Below are 23,031 nucleotides of genomic sequence, written 5' to 3'. Positions count from 1 at the left end.
TCGGTTCGGTTTTCGATTTGTTATAGGTCGGTTAGGTGTGATTCGGTTTTCAGCCGGTCCCGTCATACCCCAGTCCAAAACCAACCTAATAAAGATCGGTTCGGTTTGGTCCGGGTTTTTTGGGTCGGTCCTAACAGTTCGGGCTAGGTTTTGACACCCTTACCCATACAACGTGAGGGATTTAGTGATTTTGTAAAATTACAAGGGTTATTATGTAAAATCAAAGGAGCACGTGAAGGGAAGAGTGTGCATTAAAGGACCGAGGGACACAGGGTGTCACTCGAATTTTTATCCTCTCCTATTACTGCACGGTGCAGTACTGCATCGTGCAGCGCTGCAGAGGCCATGTGGCACAGCGGCCCCACATGGTGCACATGGCCTCCGCAGCCACCGCACGATACTTTACTGCACCGTGCAGTAACGGGAGAGGATAACGATTCGTGTCTCTCTGGATTTTTATCGTCTCCTGTTTTGATACCATCCTGTTCGTCTGGTTCCTTAGTCCGATGAATGACACTTAGATTATTCTAATCAAATGGTTGAGTTTGAAAAAGCAAATTCGTACACATTCATTAACTCTCTCTCTCTCTCTCTCTCTCTCCATTCTCCAGTCTCCACTTTCCAATCTTCACTCCTCCCAAAAATGACGAAGGCTACATCGTCTCTCACTGTAACCTCCGGCGGGACTCCTTGCTCTCTCCATCCTTTCACGACGATGAGTTTACTTTGTCTGTAACCAACGACGAAGGCAGTGAAGTCCTCGTCCTAGGGGTCTACAGCTTCAGGCAAAGGCGAAACCCATCTCTCTCTCTCCAAGTGATGACACTTGTATCTGCGGTAAGCAATCCACAACCACAGACGTAGTGATGACACTTTTATTTTCTGCCGGGCCTCTGATGATGATTTTTCCACTATTAAATCGGTCCTTGAACTTTTCTTTGATCTCACTGGTCAGGAAATCAATTACTCCAAAAGCAATATCTTCTTTAATAAGGAGGTTGATCACCAGCGTAGACGGCACCTTTGTGGACTCCTTCAAATGAAGGAAATGCCTGCAAATACTTTATATCTTGGAACTAGATTATGCCATTCGAGATCTAAATACAAAGACCTCCTGCCCCTGGTGGACAGGGTGCGATCCAAACTCGCATCATGGAAGGCCAATCTCCTATCTTATGCTGGCCAACGGGTCTTGATCCAATCGGTTTTGGCTGCCACCCCGGCTTACCAAATGTCTCATTTCTTGTTTCCCCTTACGATTTGTCATGTCTTAGATGCCATTTACCTCCGGTTTTGGAATAATGACTTTGGTCACCGCAAGCAATGCCACCTAGTTAGCTGGGATAGGATTTGTAAACCCTTATCTGCTGGTGGCCTTAGACTTTGAAAGTCTGTAACTCAGAACAAAGCACTCATCCTTAAATTGGGTTGGCGTTTACTAACTGAACCAACTTCGGTTTGGGCTCGGGTTTTAAAAGCCAAATATTTCCCTAACTCCTTCTTGTTTGATCCAAAGTTTGCCCAAAAAAGAGGATCTTGGACTTGGAATAGTATAGCAAATATAATACCTGAACTAAAGAAAATCTCTTTCCAAAAAATTGGTAATGGTTCCTCAACTTCCTGCTGGAATGACCCTTGGATCCCTAACGAACAAGGTACGTCTTTTCCCCAGGTGATCCACCCCACTCCCAATTTTCATTTGGTTTCAGATTTCCTAATTAATGGTAATTTGTTTGATTATTCCAAGTTGGTGGGTTGTTTTTGCATTAACAATCTCAATGCAATTCTTGGAATACATATTTCTCCTGCTGATGATACTTGGAGGTGTACTTTGACTAAAACTGGCAAATTCTCCACCAAGAAGGTTGCTAGTTTTTTAACTACCTCTAATTCTCCCAACTATTCTACTTCCAAATGGTGGAAATTTTTTTGGAAACTGCAAATTCACCCTAGATTTAAAATCTTTTTTTTGGCGTGTCTTACATGCAAGGATTCCCACTCGAGGCATTCTTTCGAATTGGATGGCTATTGAGTCTCAATATGTTCTCTGTGGCTCTTGTGTTGAATCCATCTGACACTTTTTCTTATGTTTTGATTGGACTAAGCACGTGTGGGCTTCTGGTCCTCTGGGACTAAGAACTGAGCATTTCTCTGCTTCCTCTTTCATCGATCTAGTTATCTCTTTGCATGGCTTTCTCTCCCTGCATAGGGGTTCTCTAGTTGGTTTTTTTCAGTTTTTATCATAACTTGTTATTTTATTTGGGTTGTAAGAAACAAAGTATTGATGTGCAATGCTCCTGTTGACCCTATGATGGTCATGAACAATGTTTCCAGAGGGAATGGATTTGGGGATTACCCCATCTGAACCGCAACATTTCAGTTCCTCCCCCCTTTAATTTCTAATGATCTTTTATTAACACCTGTTCATTTCAAAACGTCTGGCTTGCTGATCGCAGGAATTTTGAACCAAATCTTAAATTAGCCCGGTGGACTTATTATATTTTGGTGAATGGTCAAAGTGTTCGAACAGATGTAGGTAGATCTGACACAACGGATGTACAGCAGGCGAAACTGATGGCTTTTTGGGAGGGCTGGCATGAAGGATGCCGTGTAGGATTAGAGATTACAGATATATGGTTAACCAACAATACAATTTTTAATATGCTAACCTTCCAATCCCAATCCCCTATATCTTAAACGTTACTACCCCTCTCCTTAGGTTAGCTGATGCTACGTGAAACATTTTAATTTAACTTTTCATATGTATAGAAGTGCCTGGCAGGATCTAAAACAACTGTAAAACTGTCGTTTTATATATATATATTTTCTTTCTCATTCAAAATAAATAAATAAATAAAGGAAAATCAAGAAATTTCAGTGATAGATCATATAAAAAGGAATACCCAATGGATGAGGCTTCCGCCACTGCGGGGTCTAGGGAGGGTCATAATGTATGCAGCCTTACCCCTGCTTTCTTAGAGAGGCTATTTCCAAACTCGAACCCGTGACCATGGTCACAATGGAGCAACATTACCATTGCACCAAGGCCTGCCCTCTTCAGTGATAGATCATATAAGATGGCTATTTTTGAAATACAGGGTCAATTCTAATCTCTGAAGTGAAAGAAGAAGAACTATGATTGACATTAAATAAAAGAAGATGTACTTTCTCTTCGCGTTCTATTGAACAAATTCGGGACACTACTACTTTTGAAATTAGAAATAGAATCCTCCATAAATGTGTTGTACGCCCAGATACCATTAGAAATAAGCATCTCATTTATGCTTGGGATCATCTCCTTTTGTTTCTCCCCCCCAATTTTGGTGTATCATCTTTGATCTGTGTTTCTTCCCTACCCTATTTGGTTGGTTTTTTGGTCACCCCCCCCGAAGGTTTTGATGTATCCCTTTTGATAGTTGTTTTGTTTTCTTTGGTTAGGATGTTCTCCTTGCCTAGCCTTCGAGGTCTTTGAGTTGTAAATTTTTTTCCTTTTAGTATATTATCCATTCATCCCCCCCCCCCCTCCCCAAAAAAAGAAAAAGAAAAGAATGACACTAAATGGTTATTAGGATTAGGAGAGTTCCAACTTCTTTCGGTGTAGATACCTTAATTTAAAAGAAACTTAAAAGAGTTATCACTATTAATTTTATTTGGCTGTAATTAAGATGAGTTTTTGTATAGTACAGTATTAACAATACCCAAAGTTAAGAAAATAAAAAAATATATAAGAGTGCACAAAGTCACATGAAAAAGCTAGATAGAAGAAAGTGTGGTTTGCTCAACACAATTCGTTTTAAATTTTTTTTTTCTTTGTATCCCTTTATTCAAAGTTTATTCAGTTTTGAAATAAAAACCACAACCATAGGAAGGAGAAGAAACAAGGGGAAAGACCCCCACCTCACCCCCCCCCCCCCCTAAAAAAAAAAAAAAAAAGAAAGAAAGAAAAAAAAAAGAGAATAAAATGAGTATATGGAAATCCTCCTTCACTACTGCTTCTCAGACAAATTATACATAATAATTTGAGTTTAATTTAAAAAGCCTAGAGGCCGGATTTGTAGGGCACTCCGGTGGGTTTGATCCATTGATCACCTTGGAAGGAATCTAGCTACTAGTAATGAATTCCAGAGCTTGTTCAGTGGTGAGTGGAGTCTTGATGCCAGACCATTTGACCCTCTTTGTGAGAGCAGCTCCAAGGCCTTTGTTGTTGAACTCAGCATAGTACAAAGTGTTGAGTGCGAAATCGCCCAGCCATGGGAGCCACCCTTCTGGTTGGATCACATTCTCAATCTGGGTATTCATGATAATGGTTTTTGAGAACTCCTTCCATGGGAGACCAATGCAAGATGGGTTCTTTGCCATGACGGGAACCAACAACAGGTCAGCGGTGATGGTGGAATCTTGAAGGACAATTTCGGTGGGTTCACGCTTGTCTTCCTTCCTTCAGCTGTCACAATATTTTGTTGGTTATCCAATGGCTTCCTTACCACCATCTTACAGCTCTGGAAAACAACAGCTGCGTTGCCAAAGATGAAATTGATGGTTCTAGAAATGGAGCATCCGGTGAAGAATTGACGGTGAGTGTGAGTGTAAACGGTGTCTTGGTAGCCATCTATTTGGCAGTTCTGGAAGATTGACATGTCAGACTGTACCCTCAGTGCCACAGGTTGATGCTTTGCAGCTCCGGCTGTGTTCTCAAATCCGATGTCCTTGGCAATAAAACCATCTCTTGTCACGACTATTTCATCAAAAAAATAAAATATATGTGAGTAACTCGATGTAAAGGGTTAACGGCTAGCTTTTAAGGATGAGTTCTACTGAGTAATTATTTATTTACCGAAGGTAACAGTCTTGAAGGTGGGAGTGCCATCGATGAAGTTCTTATTTTCGGTGATCTCTGTCTTAGGAGGTCCATCTCCAACCAACATGACATAGGACATTTGATGAAGGATATGGATGGTCTCCTCATAGACTTTGGCCTTGACCTAGATGACGAAGATGGTGTTGGTTTTATCGGTCTTCGCTCTAACGGGGATATCTTTGAGAGCCTCATTGATTGTCTTGTACTTGTCGCTGCCATCCTTAACCACAATCACATTGGCCATGGGCTTGAGCTGGCTCTTAGGGATTGCAAGAAGTCTACGTCTAGAGGTGGAGGCCCAAACTGGGAAACCGTCTTCGGTTAGCTGGGGGAAGTCTTCTTGTCGTTATTTGGTAGATATGAGAGGTTTAAATGCGTGTGGTTTGGAGATTGAGTTTCCAGCTTGAACAATTTTAGAGTCGGTATAGTGTAAGCAGTCTGATTCCTCCCTTCTTGAAAAAATGTGTATGGATGTTTGTTTTGTTTGAATTAGCTTGTATATCTGGTGATAGTTTACCTGATGAGATGGACTTTCTCTTTGCTTTTTATTGAACATTGGGACACTATTACTTTTGAGATTAGAAATAGAATCCTCCATAAATGTGTTGTGTGCCCAGATACTATTAAAAATAAGCATCTCGTTTTTGCTTGGGATCTTCCTTTTGTTTCTCCCCCATAATTTTGGTGTATCATCTTTGATCTGTGTTTCTTACCTCTCCTGTTGTTTTGTTGTTTCCCCTATTTGGTTTGTTGTTTTGTCACCCTCGAAGGTTTTGATGTATCCCTTTTGATGGTTGTTTTGTTTTCTTTGGTTAGGATGTTCTCCTTGCCTAGCCTTCGGGGCCTTTGAGTTGTATTATGTTTTCTTTTTAGTATATTATCCATTCACCCAAAAAAAAAAAAAAGATTGACACTAAATAAATATTAGGATTAGGAGAGATTCCAACTTCTTTCAGTGTAGATACCTTAATTTAAAGGGAAACTTAAAAGAGTTATCACTACAAATTTTATTTGGATGTAATTAGGATAAGTGCTTGTATAGAATGTTGGATTTATGAGCCCATCAAACTCGATTTGTTCCGGTTTGATCAGGTTTACATTGTATTAAACCGTTTATACATTATGGTTTAATATTATCACATGCAATTAAACTTTTTGGGCATCATGTGTCCGTAAGTTTAACTTAAAATGGTAGTCATGACTAGGGTTTGGGCTGGGCATCCTCATCATATGGTCGTCGCATTGGGTATGCCTAGACATGTTGATGTTAGGGTACGAATGCAAGTGCACATCATGTTGTGCATTGGCGAAGAATCTAATTTGTCGATTCCCTATGTATTACTGCTAGATGTAGGATGGGATAGACATGGGTCACCAAGACCTTGTACCTGAGAGGACCTCGTCACTGCCAAATGTGAACACATTTTTTGGATCATCAATGACTGAGATTCAAGAGAATCAAAGTCAGTGTTCTGGGAATGCACAAACATTTCGTGAGTAAGAGAGTTGCTCAACATGGTCACCACTGCCCGATTGGGGAACATCAAGATAGATATTGTCTGTGGATGGTCAGATTAGAAACTGGATTCAGTACCATTTTAGAAATGGTTTTTGCAAACCTATTTTCACATAAAATGATAGATTTTTATGTAATTTTTATTAAAAATGTTTGACCGTGTTTTGCGGGTTTCGATCACGTACACAAACACTTTGATATGGACATATACTATGGAATAGATTTTGGCAGTACATGTGTACATGCCCTAGATTCCATAATGATGATGTTGATTAATGGTGGGTTAATATATAATAATTTATTATTATGTGGGGGTAAATTTGGAATTTTTTAATTAATTAATTGTTTATTTAATTTAACGGATGTGGTGCTAATTATATTTATCCATTAAATATAAAATAATTATTTAATTTACTATTCCCTTTAAGATTCTGCTTCTTCACCAATTAGAAGCCCATCAGGTTTAAACAGGACCAAGTTAAAGAAGAGAGAGAAAGTCAGACTCCCACTGGGATTTTCCAAGTAGGATTTTGAAACCCCACTATCTAAAGTATAAACACACCAAAGGGGGGGGGATGCCCTACATATCATCACAGCCTTGGGCGAATTTTGGCTCCCTCCCCCTTGGACGAAATTTGTTCTCTCTCTCTCTTGATCTGTACTCTCTCCTTCTTCTTGCTTTCTAGCTTTTGAGAGTTAGGGTTTTCGAAACCCAGATTTGTGCTTGAAGATCTTAAGAGAATCTTGGATTGATTTGGAGAACCTTGGCTGTACCAAAGGAGATTCAAGATTGTTTACCTGGTGTGCTCATTGGAGGATAAACCACTATCTATTGGAGAAGCAACACTTGAGGCTCATCAGGTTAACAAGTTCTTTTGATTCCTTAGTAATAATTTGATTTGTTATACCCAAATAGATCTTTTTCCGCTGTGCATTCGGGTATGAGATGGTTTTCTCTTACCATGAGATGGAAAGAGATGTGTTTCTTTTCTTATTTCTTTACCATAATTTTTATAGGCCAAGAAAAGAGATGAGTTGTATAAAATATTTTTACCAAACTCAAGTCTAAGGTATATTAGTTTCCCATGGCAAGAAATTCAACTTTTATCTTTTCAATCCCATTGGGATTGGGTGAACCAAGTATTGATCCCATGACTGCCAACATAGAACAGTACCCCAAAAGAAAATAAAAGAATATATAAGAGTGCACAAAGTCTCATGAAGAAGCTAGATAGAAGAAAGTGCAATCCAGATCCTCTATTGCCGAGCGGCTCGGCAGGACTGTGCAGCCCAGACACAGTGAGGAGTGCAGCGACCGCCTTGCCCCTGCCCAAACGCCTTGCCCAAGAAAGTGTGGTTTGCTCAATACAATTCCTTTTAAATTCTTTTTTCTTTTAGTCCCTTAATTCAAAGTTTATTCAGTTTTGAACTGTTGATGAAAACCACAACCACAGGAAGGAGAAGAAACAAGGGGAAGACCCATAAAAAAAAAAGAGGAATAAAATGAGTGGGTACGTATATGGAAATAATCCTCCTTCATTAATGCTTCTCAGACAAATTATACATAATAATTCGAGTTTAATTTAAAAAGCCTAGAGGCCAGATTTGTAGGGCACTCCGGTGCGTTTGATCCAAAGATCACCATCAAGGAATTTATCAGGAGTGTATGCCAGAGCTTGTTGAGTGGTAAGTGGAGTCTTGATGCCAGGCCATTTGACTCTCTTTGTGAGAGCAGCTCCAGGGCCTTTGTTGTTGAACTCAGCATAGTACAAAGTGTCGAGTGCGAAATTGCCCATCCATGGGAGCCACCCTTCTGGTTGGATCACGTTCTCAATCTAGGTATTCATGATAATGGTTCTTGAGTACTGTTTCCATGGGCGACCAAGGAAAGATGGATTCTTCGCCATGACGGGAACCAACTATGGGTCAGCGGTGATGGTGCAATCTTGAAGGACAATTCTGGTGGGTTCATTCTCCTCCTTCCTTCCTTGAGCTGTCACAATGTTCTGTTGGTTATCCAATGGTTTTCTTACCACCATCTTACAGCTCTGGAAGACAACAGCTGCGTCGCCGAAGATGAAATCGATGGTTCCAGAAATGGTGCATCCGGTGTAGAATTGACGGTGAGTGTGGGCGTAAAGGGTGTCTTGGTAGCCATCCATTTGGTAGTTCTGGAAGATTGACATATCAGACGATACCCTTAGTGCCACAGCTTGATGCTTTGCAGCTCCGGCTGAGTTCTCAAATCCGATGTCCTTGGCAATGAAACCATCTCCTATCGTGACTATTTCATCAAAAAAATAAAAAATAAAATATTAAGTGAGTAGCAGCCCAATGTAAATGTAAAGACTTAACGGGGGCGGCTAGCTTTTAAGGATGAGTTCTACTTATCGAGTAATTATAATTAGTATTTACCGACGGTAGCAGTCTTGAAGGTGGGAATGCCATCGACGTAGTTCCTATTTCCTGTGATCTTTGTCTTAAGGGGTCCATCTCCAATCAACATGACATAAGACATCGACTGAAGGAAATGGACGGTCTCCTTGTAGACTCCGGCCTTGACATAGATGATGAAGGTGGCGTTGGTTTTATCGGTCTTGGGTCTAATAGCTTCTTTGAGAGCCTCATTGATTGTCTTGTACTTGCCGCTGCCGTCCTGAGCCACAATCACATTGGGCTTTAGGTGGCTCTTAGGGGTTGCAAGAAGTCTACGTCTAGAGGCGGAGACCCAAACTGGAAAACCGTCTTCGGTTCGCTGGGGGAAGTCTTCTTGTTCCTTGGAGAGAAGACGACGACTTACTGGGATTTGTAAGGAGGTAAGCACTGAGCCGATCTCGCCGACGATGGCAAGACCATTACGGGTGAGTTCATCTGAGGTTTTCAATGCTTTCCTCATCGACTCTGCGGCTTTCACAGTGGCATTCTGGAAGCCATCGAGGCATGTCTCCTGGTAAGTAATAGCAGCGCTGAGCCAGATCTTGATGTTGGCGAGAAGTTCATCCAACTTGCTCACGTCTAACGCTCCCAATTCCTCAAAAGACCTGTTGAGGTCGTAAATGGCGTAGTCCATCAGTTCCTTGCAATTCTCCAAAGCTTGGGCAGTAAAATTGCCCTTTTCAAGCTGATGGAGCACTTCTGATTTGTTGAGGGCTTGTTTGATGTGCTCAGTAGCCACCTGGAATGCAACCTTCACAAGCTCTTTTGGGTCGGTAGTGTTATCGGCTGCCGAAGATAGGTTGTCCTCACATGTCTTCTTGAAGTCAGTGGGCTCACATATGGCCTTGATTGATTTCATGTTGCTGCTTATCTCAGTGGTTGTTGCAGTGGTGGGGGTTTCGCTCGGCGAAGAGTTGTATTTATTGACGCCGACGGCAGCACCGACCACCATGGCCACCAGAACCAAAGAAGACACAGCAATTAATGTGACTCTCTTCTTTTTAGATCCATCATCCGACATTTTTCCATAAACCTAAGATCTTGAACTTAGCTTCCCTTTTCTTTCTTTTTTTTTTTTTTTGAAAAAGGGGGCTGATCGCTCTCAAGAAAGTCAAGGGAGCAGAGCCAAGATGAGATAGAAGGGAGAAGAACTGCTTATGCTCCCTCAGCTCTGATTTTGGATGTTTGCATAGATGCCCTACTTATATGATGAAGGAGAGCCAAAAATAGTAAAAAAGGCAGTTGTTTCTGTAGCTAAGCCAAGGCCAATAAAGGAAGGAGGGAAATTCAAGTCACGACAAAATAGAAGTTGGTTGTCTTTTTGGTAAACGACAAAATAGAAGTTGGTTGTTTTTTTTTGGTAAAGAATAGAAGTTGGTAGTTGTTTTTTATTTTTTTTACTTTTAAGATCAAATTTCAAAGTTTTAATTTTCTCGTTGTTTGGGTAGGGTAAGGCGTGGGTCAAGGAGTGGGACTCGGTATGTAGGATACGCCCGGCCCCACAATAATGTGAATCAACGACCTCCTCACTGTAAATTAGCACTGGATATTTTTAAAAAAAAAAAAAAACACACAAAACACAAAACGAAACAAAACAAACATGGACCAATAGAAATCAAGAAAAGCTGACAAAATTCAAGATTTGTATTCATTTTTCTTATTTATAAATGAAATTTCAATAGTGGGTTAATAATAGATCAATAATGAACCTATGGCTCCGTTTGGTTGCAAGGGGAATAAAAGGGGAGGGAAGTGAAATTTTTATACTTTAAAAAGAAACTTTTGTTCATTAACCCATGTGACAATATCACTAACTCCAAATCATTCCATATGTGGTTATTAAATCTCATTTTACTTTGCAGTCAATTCCCTTTGGTTTAAAATGTAAAATAAAAATTACATGTAAAATGTTTCATTACTAAATATGACAAGATATTTAAGTAGTTTATACAATCACATGGGGTAATGATTACTAAAGTTTCTTTTTTAGGTTTGAAAATTTTCCCTTTCCTTCCCTTTAGTTCTCCTTGCAACCAAACAGAGCATATAAGATATCGATAATGGATCGAAACCGACCGGACCAATAATTATAGAGATTTTCACGTGAAATGATCTAATGACTCATATCAATCTAACGGTCAGCAATGCAAGTCTGACTAAGCCCGGATGGAAGAGAACAATACCCGTACAACGTGAGGGATTTAGTGATTTTTGTAAAATTACAAGGGTAATTATGTAAAATCAAAGGAGCACGTGAAGGGAAGAGTCTACATTAAAGGACCGAGGGACACAGGGTGTCTGTCTGGATTTTTATCGTCTCCTGTTCTGATCCCATCCTGTTCGTCCGATTCGTTAGTCCGATGAACGACACTTGGATTATTCTAATCAAATGGTTGAGTTTGAAAAAGCAAATTCGTACACATTCATTAACTCGCTCTCTCTTCTCTCCTCTGTTTTCCTCTTTTAGGCTTGTCAACTGGTACGGTTTCTGTAAAGCGGTACGGTACCAAAAATAGGTACCCAATACCGATACCGTACCGTTTAGAAGTCCTACTTTCAATACAGCAATCGTACCATCATAGTACGATATGAAAACGATATATAAAATGGTATACAATGATACGGTTTCGGTATGGTATAAAAACAGTATGCAAACGGTACAAAAACTGTATGAATTCTATTTTTATAAAAAAAAACTATAAAAACAGTATAAATTCGACATGAAATGGTTTGAAAATCAATTTTTTTTTATAGGCATTAGAAATGACGCTTATTCGGTATTGGAACCAATTTTTTTTTTTTTTTTTTAGAAACTAGTCATTAAGCAGCAAAACATTGATTACAAGCCCAATGAGAATTTAAACAGCTTTACATGGCGTCCAAAATTAATTTTAATTTTGAACTTACTTCAATATGTAAACCCTAAATCAATGGTAAGCCAGAAAAATCAATCTCCATTTATCATTAGCAATTGAAAAGGCACCCTTCTTATCTCCACAAATGTTGGGAATTCTCTGTCCATTGGTTGTTTCCATGGTTCCCCATCCATCTGCAAATAAGCTTTTCTCCATTCCCCACCTCTAATTTCTAGCCTAAGTGCAGCAGCCTGCGCAATATGTTTAACAAACAAAAGACACTGGTTCAAGTTCAACAAAGAGAGAAGAAAATCGGTTTGCTCAGCAAAAACCCAGAAATATCTTTAAACACACCACATAGAGAGAGAGAGAGAGAGAGAGAGAGAGAGAGAGAGAGAGAGAGAGAGAGAGAGAGAGCAGCTTTGAGGAAATAAATCATAAAATAGAAGACACCACATCACAGAGAAGGAAATTGAACTGAAATTTTTCACAAATTTTCCAGTGATTCACTTGAAAAAAAAAACACAACTACAGTCAGAGGTAACCAAGAACGAGAGAGAGTAGCAGCAGCATATCTTTAAACACACCACATAGAGAGAGAGAGAAAGAGAGAGCAGCAGCAACAGCTTTGAGGAAATAAATCAGAAAATAGAAGAAACCACATCACAGAGAACGAAATCGAACTGAAATTTTTCACAAATTTTCCAATGACTCACTTGAAAAAAAACCACAACTACACTCAGAGGAACCAAGAACGAGAGAGATTCATTGTGTACCTGATAAATCTCCGCCTCCACTGTTAGGGTTTTCGCTGAACTGAAGAAGACGACCCTTGTGAGAGGAGTTGTGTTTGAACTTTGAAGAGGTTAAGGTTACTCCATTACTCCATTACTGTGAGACTGAAGTCTGAAACTCTGAAAGTCGAAAGCGTGAAATGCTCCATTACTGTGAGACATTGAGACTCAAAGTCTCAAACTCTGAAAGTCGAAAGCGAGAGAGGACGAGAGGCTAAGCCGTTAAGAAATTAGGGATTTAGGTTTAGGGTCTTACGAGTTAGAAATTGATTTTACAAATATACCCCAAAAAACGATACGGTTTCAGTATAACGGTACGGTAACGGTACATAATTGACATCCTTGGCTCTTTTCTCTCTCTCTCTCTCTCTCTCTCTCTCCATTCTCCAGTCTCCACTTTCCAATCTTCACTCCTCCCGAAACGATGAAGGCTACATCGTCTCTCACTGGGATCTTTATCCTCTCAATTACACTGCTCGTACTTGACTCAAGTACATCTAACAGAGGAGGCAGAAATGACTATCCTACCCCCTGCCCGAACACACTACCCGAGGTGGGGTCCACCTCCCTCTATTAGATGTACTTGACGGCCAAGTACTGGCAGTGTAATTGAGAGGATAAAAATTCCTCTCACTGCAACCTTCGGTGGGACTCCTTGCTCTCTCCATCCTCCAACGAAGGCGAGTTTACTTTGTCTGTAACCAACAGCGAAGGCGGCGAATTCCTCTAGATAAAAGAAAGTGCAATCCAGATCCTCTACTGTCGAGCTGCCCGGCAGGACCGTGCAACCCTCAACACAATTCCTTTTAGCTTCTTTTTTTTTTTTTAATCCCTTTATTCAAAGTTTATTAAGTTTTGAACTGTTGATGAAAACCACAACCACAGGAACGAGAAGAAACCAAGGGAAGACACCCTCCCCCCCCCCCCCCCAAAAAAAGAAAAAAGAATAAAACTAGTATATGGAAATCCTCCTTCACTACTGCTTCTCAGACAAATTATACATAATAATACGAGTTTAATTTAAAAATCCTAGAGGCCGGATTTGTAGGGCACTCCGGTGGGTTTGATCCATTGATCACCTTGAAGGAACCGACTAGGAGTGTATTCCAGAGCTTGTTGAGTGGTAAGTGGAGTCTTAATGCCAGTCCATTTGACTCTCTTTGTGAGAGCAGCTCCGGGGCCTTTGTTGTTGAACTCAGCATAGTACAAAGTGTTGAGTGCGAAATCGCCCATCCATGGGAGCCACCCTTCTGGTTGGATCACGTTCTCAATCTGGGTATTCATGATAATGGTTCTTGAGAACTCCTTCCATGGGCGACCAAGGAAAGATGGGTTCTTCGCCATGAAGGGAACCAACAATGGGTCAGCGGTGATGGTGCAATCTTGAAGGACAATTCCGGTGGGTTCACGTTGGTCCTTCCTTCCTTGAGCTGTCACAATGTTCTGTTGGTTATCCAATGGCTTCCTTACCACCATCTTACAGCTTTGGAAGACAACAGCTGCGTCGCCGAAGATGAAATCGATGGTTCCAGAAATGGTGCATCCAGTGTAGAATTGACGGTGAGCGTGGGCGTAAAGGGTGTCTTGGTAGCCATCTATTTGACAGTTCTGGAACATTGACATATCAGACGATACCCTTAGTGCCACAGCTTGATGCTTTGCCGCTCCGGCTGAGTTCTCAAATCCGATGTCCTTGGCAATGAAACCATCTCCCATCACGGCTGTTTCATCAAAAATAAAAAAAAAATAAAAATATAAGTGAGTAGCCCAATGTAAAGACTTAACCGGCGGCTAACTTTTAAGGATGAGTTCTACTGATCGAGTAATTATAATTAGTATTTACCAACGGTAGCAGTCTTGAAGGTGGGAGTGCCATCGATGAAGTTCCTATTTCCGGTGATCTTTGTCTTAAGGGGTCCATCTCCAACCAACATGACATAAGACATCGATTTTAGGAAATGGACGGTCTCCTTGTAGACTCCGGCCTTGACATAGATGACGAAGGTGGTGTTAGTTTTATCGGTCTTGGGTCTAATAGCATCTTTGAGAGCCTCATTGATTGTCTTGTACTTGCCGCTGCCATCCTGAGCCACAATCACATTGGGCTGTAGCTGGCTCTTAGGGACTGCAAGAAGTCTACGTCTAGAGGCAGAGACCCAAACTGGGAAACCGTCTTCGGTTCGCTGGGGGAAGTTTTCTTGTTCCTTGGAGAGAAGACGACGGCTGAATGGGATTTGTAAGGAGGTAAGCACCGAGGCGATCTCACCGACAATGGCAAGACCGTTACGGGTGAGTTCACTTGAGGATTTTAATGCTTTCCTCATCGACTCAGCGGCATTCCCAGTGGTGTTCTTAAAGCCATCGAGACATGTCTCCTGGTAAGTAATAGCAGCGCTGAGCCAGATCTTGAGGTTGACGAGAAGATCGTCCAACTTGCTCATGTCTAACGCGCTCACTTCATCAAAAGAATGCTTGAGGTCGTCAATGGCGTAGTCCATCAATTCCTTGCAATCCTCCAAAGCTTGGGCAGTAAAATTGTCCTTTTCAAGCTCATGGAGCACTTCTGATTTGTTGAGGGCTTGTTTGATGTTCTTAATAGCCACCTTGAATGCAACCTTCACAAGCTCTTTTGGGTCGGTAGTGTTACCGGCCGCCGACGATAGACTCTCCACACAATTCTCCTTGAAATCTGTGGGCTCACATATAGCTTTGATTGATTTCATGGAGCTGCTTATCTCAGTGGTTGGAGCTGCCGGGGTTTCGTTCGGCGAGGAGCTGTAGTTATTTACGCCGACGGCAACACCGACTACCATGGCCACCAGAACCAATGAAGACACGGCAATTATCGTGACTCTCTTCTTTTTACCTCCATCATCTCCTCCATTCTCGTCGGACATTTGCCCGTAACCCCTAGCCATTGAACTTAAGTAGTTTGCTATTTCTTTTCTTTTTTTTCTTTTTTTTTTGTTTTTTTTCTATAAAGAGGGTTGATCAGAGAGAGAACGGAGCAGAGCCAAGATTAAATTGAAGGGAGACGAACTGCTTATGCTCCCTCAGCTCTGATTTTGGTTGCTTGCAGAGAAGCCCTACTTATATGAGGAAGGAGACCCAAAAATAGTTAGAGAAGTAGTTATTTCTGTTACTAAACCCAAGACCAAGGAAGGAGGGAAAGTCAAGTCACGACAAAATAGAAGTTGGTTGGTGTAGGTTTTTTTCCCTCTCTCCTCTAGCTCTCTATCAACTACTCTTACGGGCTGTCGCTCACTCACCCCCAATGTGTTGTTTTTGGACAAAGTCTCTTATAACTTCTCTCCTAGTTTTTGGGCAATTGGTATCTTCTACTGTTGAGCTGTCCGGTAGGATTCTATTGTCAATACACAACAAGGCGGCAAATGATCGTCTTACTTTCATTCGGGCAAAATGCTTGGGCAAGGGTAAGATGGTCATTCTCTACCTTGCTGTGTCTGGACAGTAGGATCCTGCCATTAGGGTCTAGTTTAAAACCAAACTGAATTGAAATAAAATGATTCAATTTTGGTTTCAAAAATTGGAATCTTTTCTTAGTTTGATTTTTTTTGTTTCATGACTAAAACTGTTGAATTGAACCGAACTACTTATTTTCAAACAAAATAAGGTACCGGATATATTTTTTATATTTCAAATTTTCAATAATTTAGATGATACATTCTATTTCTTTTTAATATTTTAAAAAAACTTGATGGATTATGACCCTGACAAATAAAATTTTTTTTTAATGAAGATAGTAAAAAGTTGCCTCAAATATCTAAAATAGATCCTAAGCGACTAAGCCTAATAAGGAACCAAAACCGACCTATTTTCAGTCTTTTTTCCAAAACAAATTTGTTGAAAGTGGATATTTTAAAATTATTAATTAAGGAAAACCAAAAGGGTTCTGTAATTCGAACTAATTTGCCCGGTTCTTGACCAGTTTTGACTAAGCTCTTTTTTATTGACCCAAATAGACCAGTGAGGTGCCCCTTTTTTTTATTTCATGGGAACCTATAAGTTTGGACCCAACCTATTTTTGCCTTTTTTTGGTAAATAGTCCATTTTTTTTAGGGTTTTTTTTTTTGTAGTTTACAAAATCTAAACATAGTCCAATTTGTTTCATGATTTTCTTATAATAGAACAAGTAAATTACATGATTAGCTATTTTTGGGTTTTCATTTACAAAACTGTCCACCCTATGTTTGAGTTAATAAAAATAGACAAAAACAAGTTAAGGTTTACAAAACTAGACAAAATAGTGTCTCTCCCTCCCACACATATTTTTTTAGATATTTTTACCCCTGTCATTGCCTTCTTACCCAAGCATCCTCTCTGTTCCCTACAACCCTACCCTTGTCCTAGCCACCGCCATTCTTTGCTACCCCAAGTAACAGAGGAAAAAAAAAAGAGATGTTTTTCAAAGGGAAACTGCCAAGGAAGGAAGGAGTGTCACTGTTTTGTCTAGCTTTTTAAAACTAAACTTTTTTTTGTCTATTTTTGTTAACTCAAACATAGGGTGGACAGTTTTGTAAATGAAAACCCAAAAGTAGCTAATCATGTAATTTTCCCTAAAATAAATATTGAAGATGATCGAAAGCTCATTTAGTTGCAAAGAAAACAAGGAGAAGGAAACAGAAATTAAATCAATACAAATAGGGAACTTTTACAAGTACTATAAAATTTACAATCAAATTCCTCCTTGGATTTGAAAAAGAAAACAAAGATTACATGGAAAAAAAATATAATTATTATATTAAAAATCGATGGTTCTTCGAACAAACAACATACAGTAGTGCACAAAACAATATCATACATCGGAGGCCAACAAAGTCATTTTATATGCAAAGAAAAAAAAAGGAGAATAAACAGAGAAATGCTTGTATCCCCTACTCCAGCGGTTCAAAGAACCTTTTATTTTTTTTGTCCTAATTCAATTTCACTTCCCTTCCATTCCTTTTACTTACAAGGAATAGTAAGAAGAAAAAAAAACCCAATCTAGACTTTCTACAGTAAGGCACCAGTGTGAGGAACCTCAGTTGGGGGTAGCCAATTATCCCCCAATATGAAGTTGGAGACAGTGAAATTAGCTGCAACTGTAGAATTGATCACATGGTATCCGGACCATGTAACTCTATTAGTAGTATTAGATCCTGGCCCTGTATTATTGAACTCAGCATAATACAAAGTACTTAAAGCAAAGCTACCATTCCATTGTGCCCAACCAGAAGGATCTATCAAGCTATCCATGAATGATTGCATATAAACAGTTCTTGAATAAGCCTTCCAAGGTCTTCCCAAGTATGTTTTGGTACAAAAATTGCTAGAAATCAAATCTGGTGCGGCCAGAATATTGCAACCTTGAATTGAAGTGCCAGTGTTCTGGTTCGGATCTGTTCTACCTTGGGCTGTGAGGGCATTGAATTGGCCTTGAATGGGTTGCCTTGCATATAAATTGCATTTTTGAAAGACCACTGCAGCATTACCAAATATGAAATCAACTGTGCCATATATGTTGCATTCTCTATAGAATTGCCTGAGGGAATGGGTGTATAATGTATCTTGGTAACCTTCGAAGCTACAACTATAGAATGTCGATAAATCCGCGCCGTTTCGAAGTGCCACTGCTTGGTACTTAATCGCTCCAGCGGTGTTGCGAATAGTCATATTTACTCCGATGAATCCTTGTCCAACCACGGCTGTCATTTCATCAAATCAAAAGTTGATTAGCCCAAATCAAATGGAATCAGGTTCCTCTCCCGTGCACGTAACCACTCCAACCCATCTCATACCATCCATGAGGTGTGATCCCCACATCCCATGGACGATGTAAGATGAGTTAAGGTGGTTCCCTGTTGAGGAGGGGATTCAGACTCAACTATATGAGCCTTGATCATTTATATGTACATTTATGCTTGACATTAGGGGTGCAACTGGGTCGGGTTGGGCCGGGCTTTATAAAACCCTAGTCCAACCCTAAGTCTCCTTAGCTGGGCCCAAGCTCGATCCAACCCTGACTCACAGTCAGGGTCGGGTCGGGCTGACCCTGATTGGCCCTGATCATGGAGAGGAGGAAGGGAGATGCATGGGTTGCACTGGGTCGGGGAGAAAATTATCAATTTTACTTAAAATAACACTATAATAAAATGTTTATATCACTTATTATCTTCATATATAATATATTACATAACAAAATGTGGGTGACATTTAAAGTTTATAATGTATATACTACATCTATCGCTCAACCCATGGAGTTTGGAGATCACACCCCAAGGATGGTGGGAGATCGACTCTGATGGTTAAATGTTATTGGAGAGGATCTGAATTCTCAATCTAGCGTCCATACGCTAGAGTGAACCCCATTAAACACATAACACAACTATATAAATATTAAAAGATTGATGGTTTAATTGAACTCACCAAAGGTTGCAGAATTGAAAGTAGTCCAGCCATCAGCAACACTTCTGTTGCCAGTGATAATGGTATGGTTAATACCATCTCCAATCATCAAAATATTCAACTTGTTTTTGTCTATAGACACATACTCCTCATAGACCCCAGCAACCACATAAATAAGGAAATAACCATCGTTGATATTAGTATTGTTTGGAGCTGCAGCCACTGCATCATTAATGGTAGTAAAATTCCCACTTCCATCCTTAGCCACCACAACCATGTCTCTCACCACCACTGCATCACCCCCCATACTCGTCTGTAGAAGTCTCCTTCCACTCACATTCTCATAGATCTCCTGGTTTCTCCTTGACATTCTCATGCTAGAGAATAAGAGCTTCCTCCTCTGTTTTTTCTCTGTTTTGTGATTGGGTTTCTCCTTTTGATGATGAACCCATCCACGGGTGAAGAGTGCAAGAGAAAGACTGTAAAGTTTGGTTCCATTGGTAAGAGGAGTGTAGAGACCATTCTTCACATTCCAAGCTGAGGCAGTAGATTGAAGGCCATCTAAGCAAGTTTGCTGGTTTGTCAGTATTGCACTAAGCAGGGCATGAACATCCTCTGTTTCTGATTTTGGGAGTGTAGTTGTTGTTGAAGTATTGACGGTTTTAGCTGAGCTTGACAAGAAATCAATGTTGAGTTCTGCTAAGAGCTTACAATCTTCAAGTGCTCTAATGGCAGATAAGGATAAAGAGGATTGGCGTCCAAGATACCAATTCACCAAACCCAGAAACTTAGATGCTGCTGATAATGATCGACGAACTGAGATCTTGCCGTAATCATAGATGTTACCCCCCGAATGATTATTTAGGAGTACGGATGTGCAGAATGAAGGATGAGGGGTGGATTTGCAGATAGAGTCGGATTGAATAGTTGTTGAAGTGGTTACCTCCGCCGTAGACGGCGGAGAGGAGGAGAAGAAGAAGATGACGAGGAGGAGAAAGACAGGAAGAGATGAGAATGGTCTAGAAATAGAAGCCATGGCTTTCAGGCGAAGTGGGTTTGGTTTCCAACTCTAGGAACTTAGAATACGTATTTATAGAGAAAAAGGGATGATTTCTCAAAAAAAATTCCACAGAGCACGTCGATCTCAATCAATCATTCGATCTTGAGTTCGTCAAGTCTTCTATCAATTTATCAATAAAAGAAGAGCCGATCGAGCTGTAATCCCTCAAATTTATTATCGTCAAATTAAGAGATCTCAGTGGAAAGCTAAAAGCCAGAAGTCTTTCTTTGGCTACCATAGTACCATCTCAGTACACCGAAACCAGATGCCAATGCCATGAAAAAATAACTAAGCTATTTGTGTGGGTCCATGGCTATAAATCCAGTTTGAGATCACTTTAAGCTTAATGGTGATATTTTAGTATTTTCTATTGTGAGATAGACAAGAATTAGAGTTTTGTATTATAAATACATGGTTAGGGTCTTTATAATTTCTTAATCTCATATTTTGTTCTTCTCATCAAGAATTTGAGAGGTACTAATGAGAAATACATATCGTTTCTCTCGTATTTTATTATTCAATAGTGTTCTAGTTTAATGTATGAAACTTGTTTAGGGTTTCATGAAAACCCAAGATTATTCTAATAGTCTTTCCTTGCCTCCTATCTCTGTAGACCTAACTCAGATGCCAATACCATGAAAAAATAACTAAAACCCTCCACTAAATCCTCAAATGCTTTAGAAAAAACCCAATCAAGAGAGAGTGGGTAATGAAAAAGACTGACAATAGTTCCAAGTAATATACTAAAAGTAATCTTAATTAAGGTAATCCTACTCCATCCACTAGAGAATAATGACAAGTAATACAAAATATTTAATTATTATGGTTTCTAACTCATCTTTGAGCTCATAACTTTCGGTTTTGGGCACCATTAGACATTAGTATTTGACTTGCATGTTTACTCAAAAAAAAGATTTAAGAAAAGAATATTGACTTTTTCTCAGATCATTATAATGGATATGGACAAGGAGGAACACAACTAACGACACCTGGGGCCCAGGGAATAAATTTTAAGAGTAAGAAATTAGAGCTTATGCGGTCAGATTGTTTAAATTTTATCTGCCTTACCCACCCAAAAAAAAAAAATTTGGTTAGGTCGGTTTATGGTTTATGTATAATTGCTTTTTGAAAGATTTAATAAACTTTTTTAAGGTCAGACATTCGCGTTAATGTTGGTGGCAATTGAATAAGGTTATAGATTAGGTCAAAATCCAAGTAAGGCAGAACACAAATAGACTCGGATGCATGCAACCACTGATCACATTTATGTGCAGAAATCAGTTTTTTTTTTAGGTGAATTATTTTCAAAACGTTCGATTTAATGCGATTTTCCTGTAAGTTCTAGTAGACATGCATTGACACATTCTTTGATGCATGTTAATCCATAGCAAGGTATTTGATTGAATTTGGTTATGGAATTTGACACATGGCTAATCTATAATATATTCTCTCTATCCTATAGTTGTATGATCATATTACATCTTCATATGGCATGAATAAGTATGCTAAAAAAAGGTATTTTGTCCCAATGGCCGTTACAAGGATTTTGTAATCATTTGGAGGGGGGGGGGGGAGTGTCAATAGAATTGTAACTTTACTTTTTTCCTCTTGTTTTATTCTCAAAAGTTAACTAATGCAATATTTAATGGAAGGTAAAATGGGATTTTCAGAAAAGATGAATGCCATTTAAAATGAAATGATAGATTTACCCTCATTGAAATAATTGCATCATTTTTTTTTTAGAATAAGAGAAGGGATGGATAATTAAATGAAGGTGTCGAGATCTAAATACATCGATAGAGTTGTCATTTTGACATTCTCTTTTTTTAAAGGGAAATTTACAAACACCCCTTAAAAATGGATCGATACTCAAATCATTCTCTCATATTTGAAAATACTCAGATCACCCCCTGCATAAGAGCCATAAACTCAAATTAGACCCTACCGTTAGTTAACTGATGAAGTCAGCTAGTTAAATTTTTTGAAAACCCTAAACTACTCTTGAGAAAAGTATAATTATTATTTTACCCTTAGATCTTACAACCCAACGCGTACTCTTTTTTTTTTCTTAATTAAAATAAGAAATCGAAGAGGGAATATTTCCTCTCCTTCTTCCCCAAATTGTTAAACCGAATGGAGTTAGGGTTTGAACTACCCTGATTCAATCCCCACCTCTACAAGTCATGTTCCAAATAGTGTATGAGTTCAAGGCCTTCTCTCTCATCTCCTCTTCCTTCCGCCTCATAGCAAAATCCTTAGTTTTGCTTGCTTGATTTATTTAAATCTATCACAGCTTTTCCACTGTTCTTCAACAGTTGTTCCACTTTTTTTTTTTTTTCTTTTCTAAATATTATAGTTGCACCTCAAACCTAATTAAAGGGCTTCTTACTTTTGCAGAACTGAGGTTTCAAGGCCCTTCTTTTGAAGAAGTAAGATTTTTTAGAAAACTGTCAGTTTTGTTGTACGTTTGGATCTTTGTGTCTTCTTCTTCTTTGAATTGTTTTCACAGATTCAAATGACCCATTTGAATTCAGAACAAGAAAGGAGTCTTTTTTTTTTTTTTTTTTTTTTTTACTAAATAGTGGAACAAATCCAATTTATAAAACAATCTCTGCAACTGATCTGAGTGAACAGTAGTAGTAGTAGTTCTATAAGATCAGTGAACAAAGGCTCTTACTCTGTTTTCTAAAATTTGAACTAGGCCATTCTATAATCTAATCTACAATCCATCCCCATCAAACAGAACAGGAACCAAAATTGAATCTTTAAAGTCTAAAACTTTAAACAGTAAAATCAAGATTTGTTTTTTTTGGCTTGGTTGACCTGAATGATGAAATTAACCCAATTGCCATCTCAATTCGATGGATTGAAACAGAACAGAAAGAGAGATTTCGGGGGAGGGATTTCAGAAGAGAAAAATCAGGGAGAGAGAGTGAGAAAAATCAGAGAGAGGATCATTCTTAGAGAAGAGAGACTTCAAGAGAAACAAAAAGAAATCGAGAAGAAAAGAAACGGAGGATCAAAAGAAAACGCCTTTGCCGTTACATCTGGATCCGCCTCAACTCCAATTTTGCCATGAACAAACAAACGAAAATCTACAGCCGAGA

The 23,031-nt window shown here is 39.4% G+C and overlaps 2 protein-coding genes and 2 pseudogenes across 2 annotated transcripts; all 4 read right to left on the bottom strand.

The window, feature by feature from the left end:
* Nucleotides 1–4,101: 4,101 nt before the first annotated feature.
* Nucleotides 4,102–6,348, bottom strand: LOC122659590 (annotated as a pseudogene).
* A 1,618-nt stretch (nucleotides 6,349–7,966) lies between these two features.
* Nucleotides 7,967–9,831, bottom strand: LOC122657961 (annotated as a pseudogene).
* Nucleotides 9,832–13,488: 3,657 nt separating this feature from the next.
* LOC122657960 (probable pectinesterase/pectinesterase inhibitor 21) lies at nucleotides 13,489–15,356 on the bottom strand. Its single transcript, XM_043852773.1, has 2 exons — nucleotides 14,303–15,356; nucleotides 13,489–14,180 (listed from the first exon to the last, which is right to left on the bottom strand). The coding sequence occupies exons 1-2, from the start codon at nucleotides 15,354–15,356 to the stop codon at nucleotides 13,489–13,491; spliced, it is 1,746 nt and encodes a 581-aa protein (XP_043708708.1).
* Nucleotides 15,357–17,458: 2,102 nt separating this feature from the next.
* LOC122659869 (pectinesterase-like) lies at nucleotides 17,459–19,900 on the bottom strand. Its single transcript, XM_043855014.1, has 2 exons — nucleotides 18,886–19,900; nucleotides 17,459–18,164 (listed from the first exon to the last, which is right to left on the bottom strand). The coding sequence occupies exons 1-2, from the start codon at nucleotides 19,898–19,900 to the stop codon at nucleotides 17,473–17,475; spliced, it is 1,707 nt and encodes a 568-aa protein (XP_043710949.1). The 3' UTR covers nucleotides 17,459–17,472.
* Between the last annotated feature and the right edge of the window lie 3,131 nt (nucleotides 19,901–23,031).

Source organism: Telopea speciosissima, chromosome 4 (genome assembly GCF_018873765.1).
Source record: "Telopea speciosissima isolate NSW1024214 ecotype Mountain lineage chromosome 4, Tspe_v1, whole genome shotgun sequence".
NCBI lineage: Eukaryota > Viridiplantae > Streptophyta > Magnoliopsida > Proteales > Proteaceae > Telopea > Telopea speciosissima.
The sequence above is the reverse complement of the archived record's forward strand: the minus strand, read 5'-3'. Positions and strand labels throughout refer to the sequence as shown.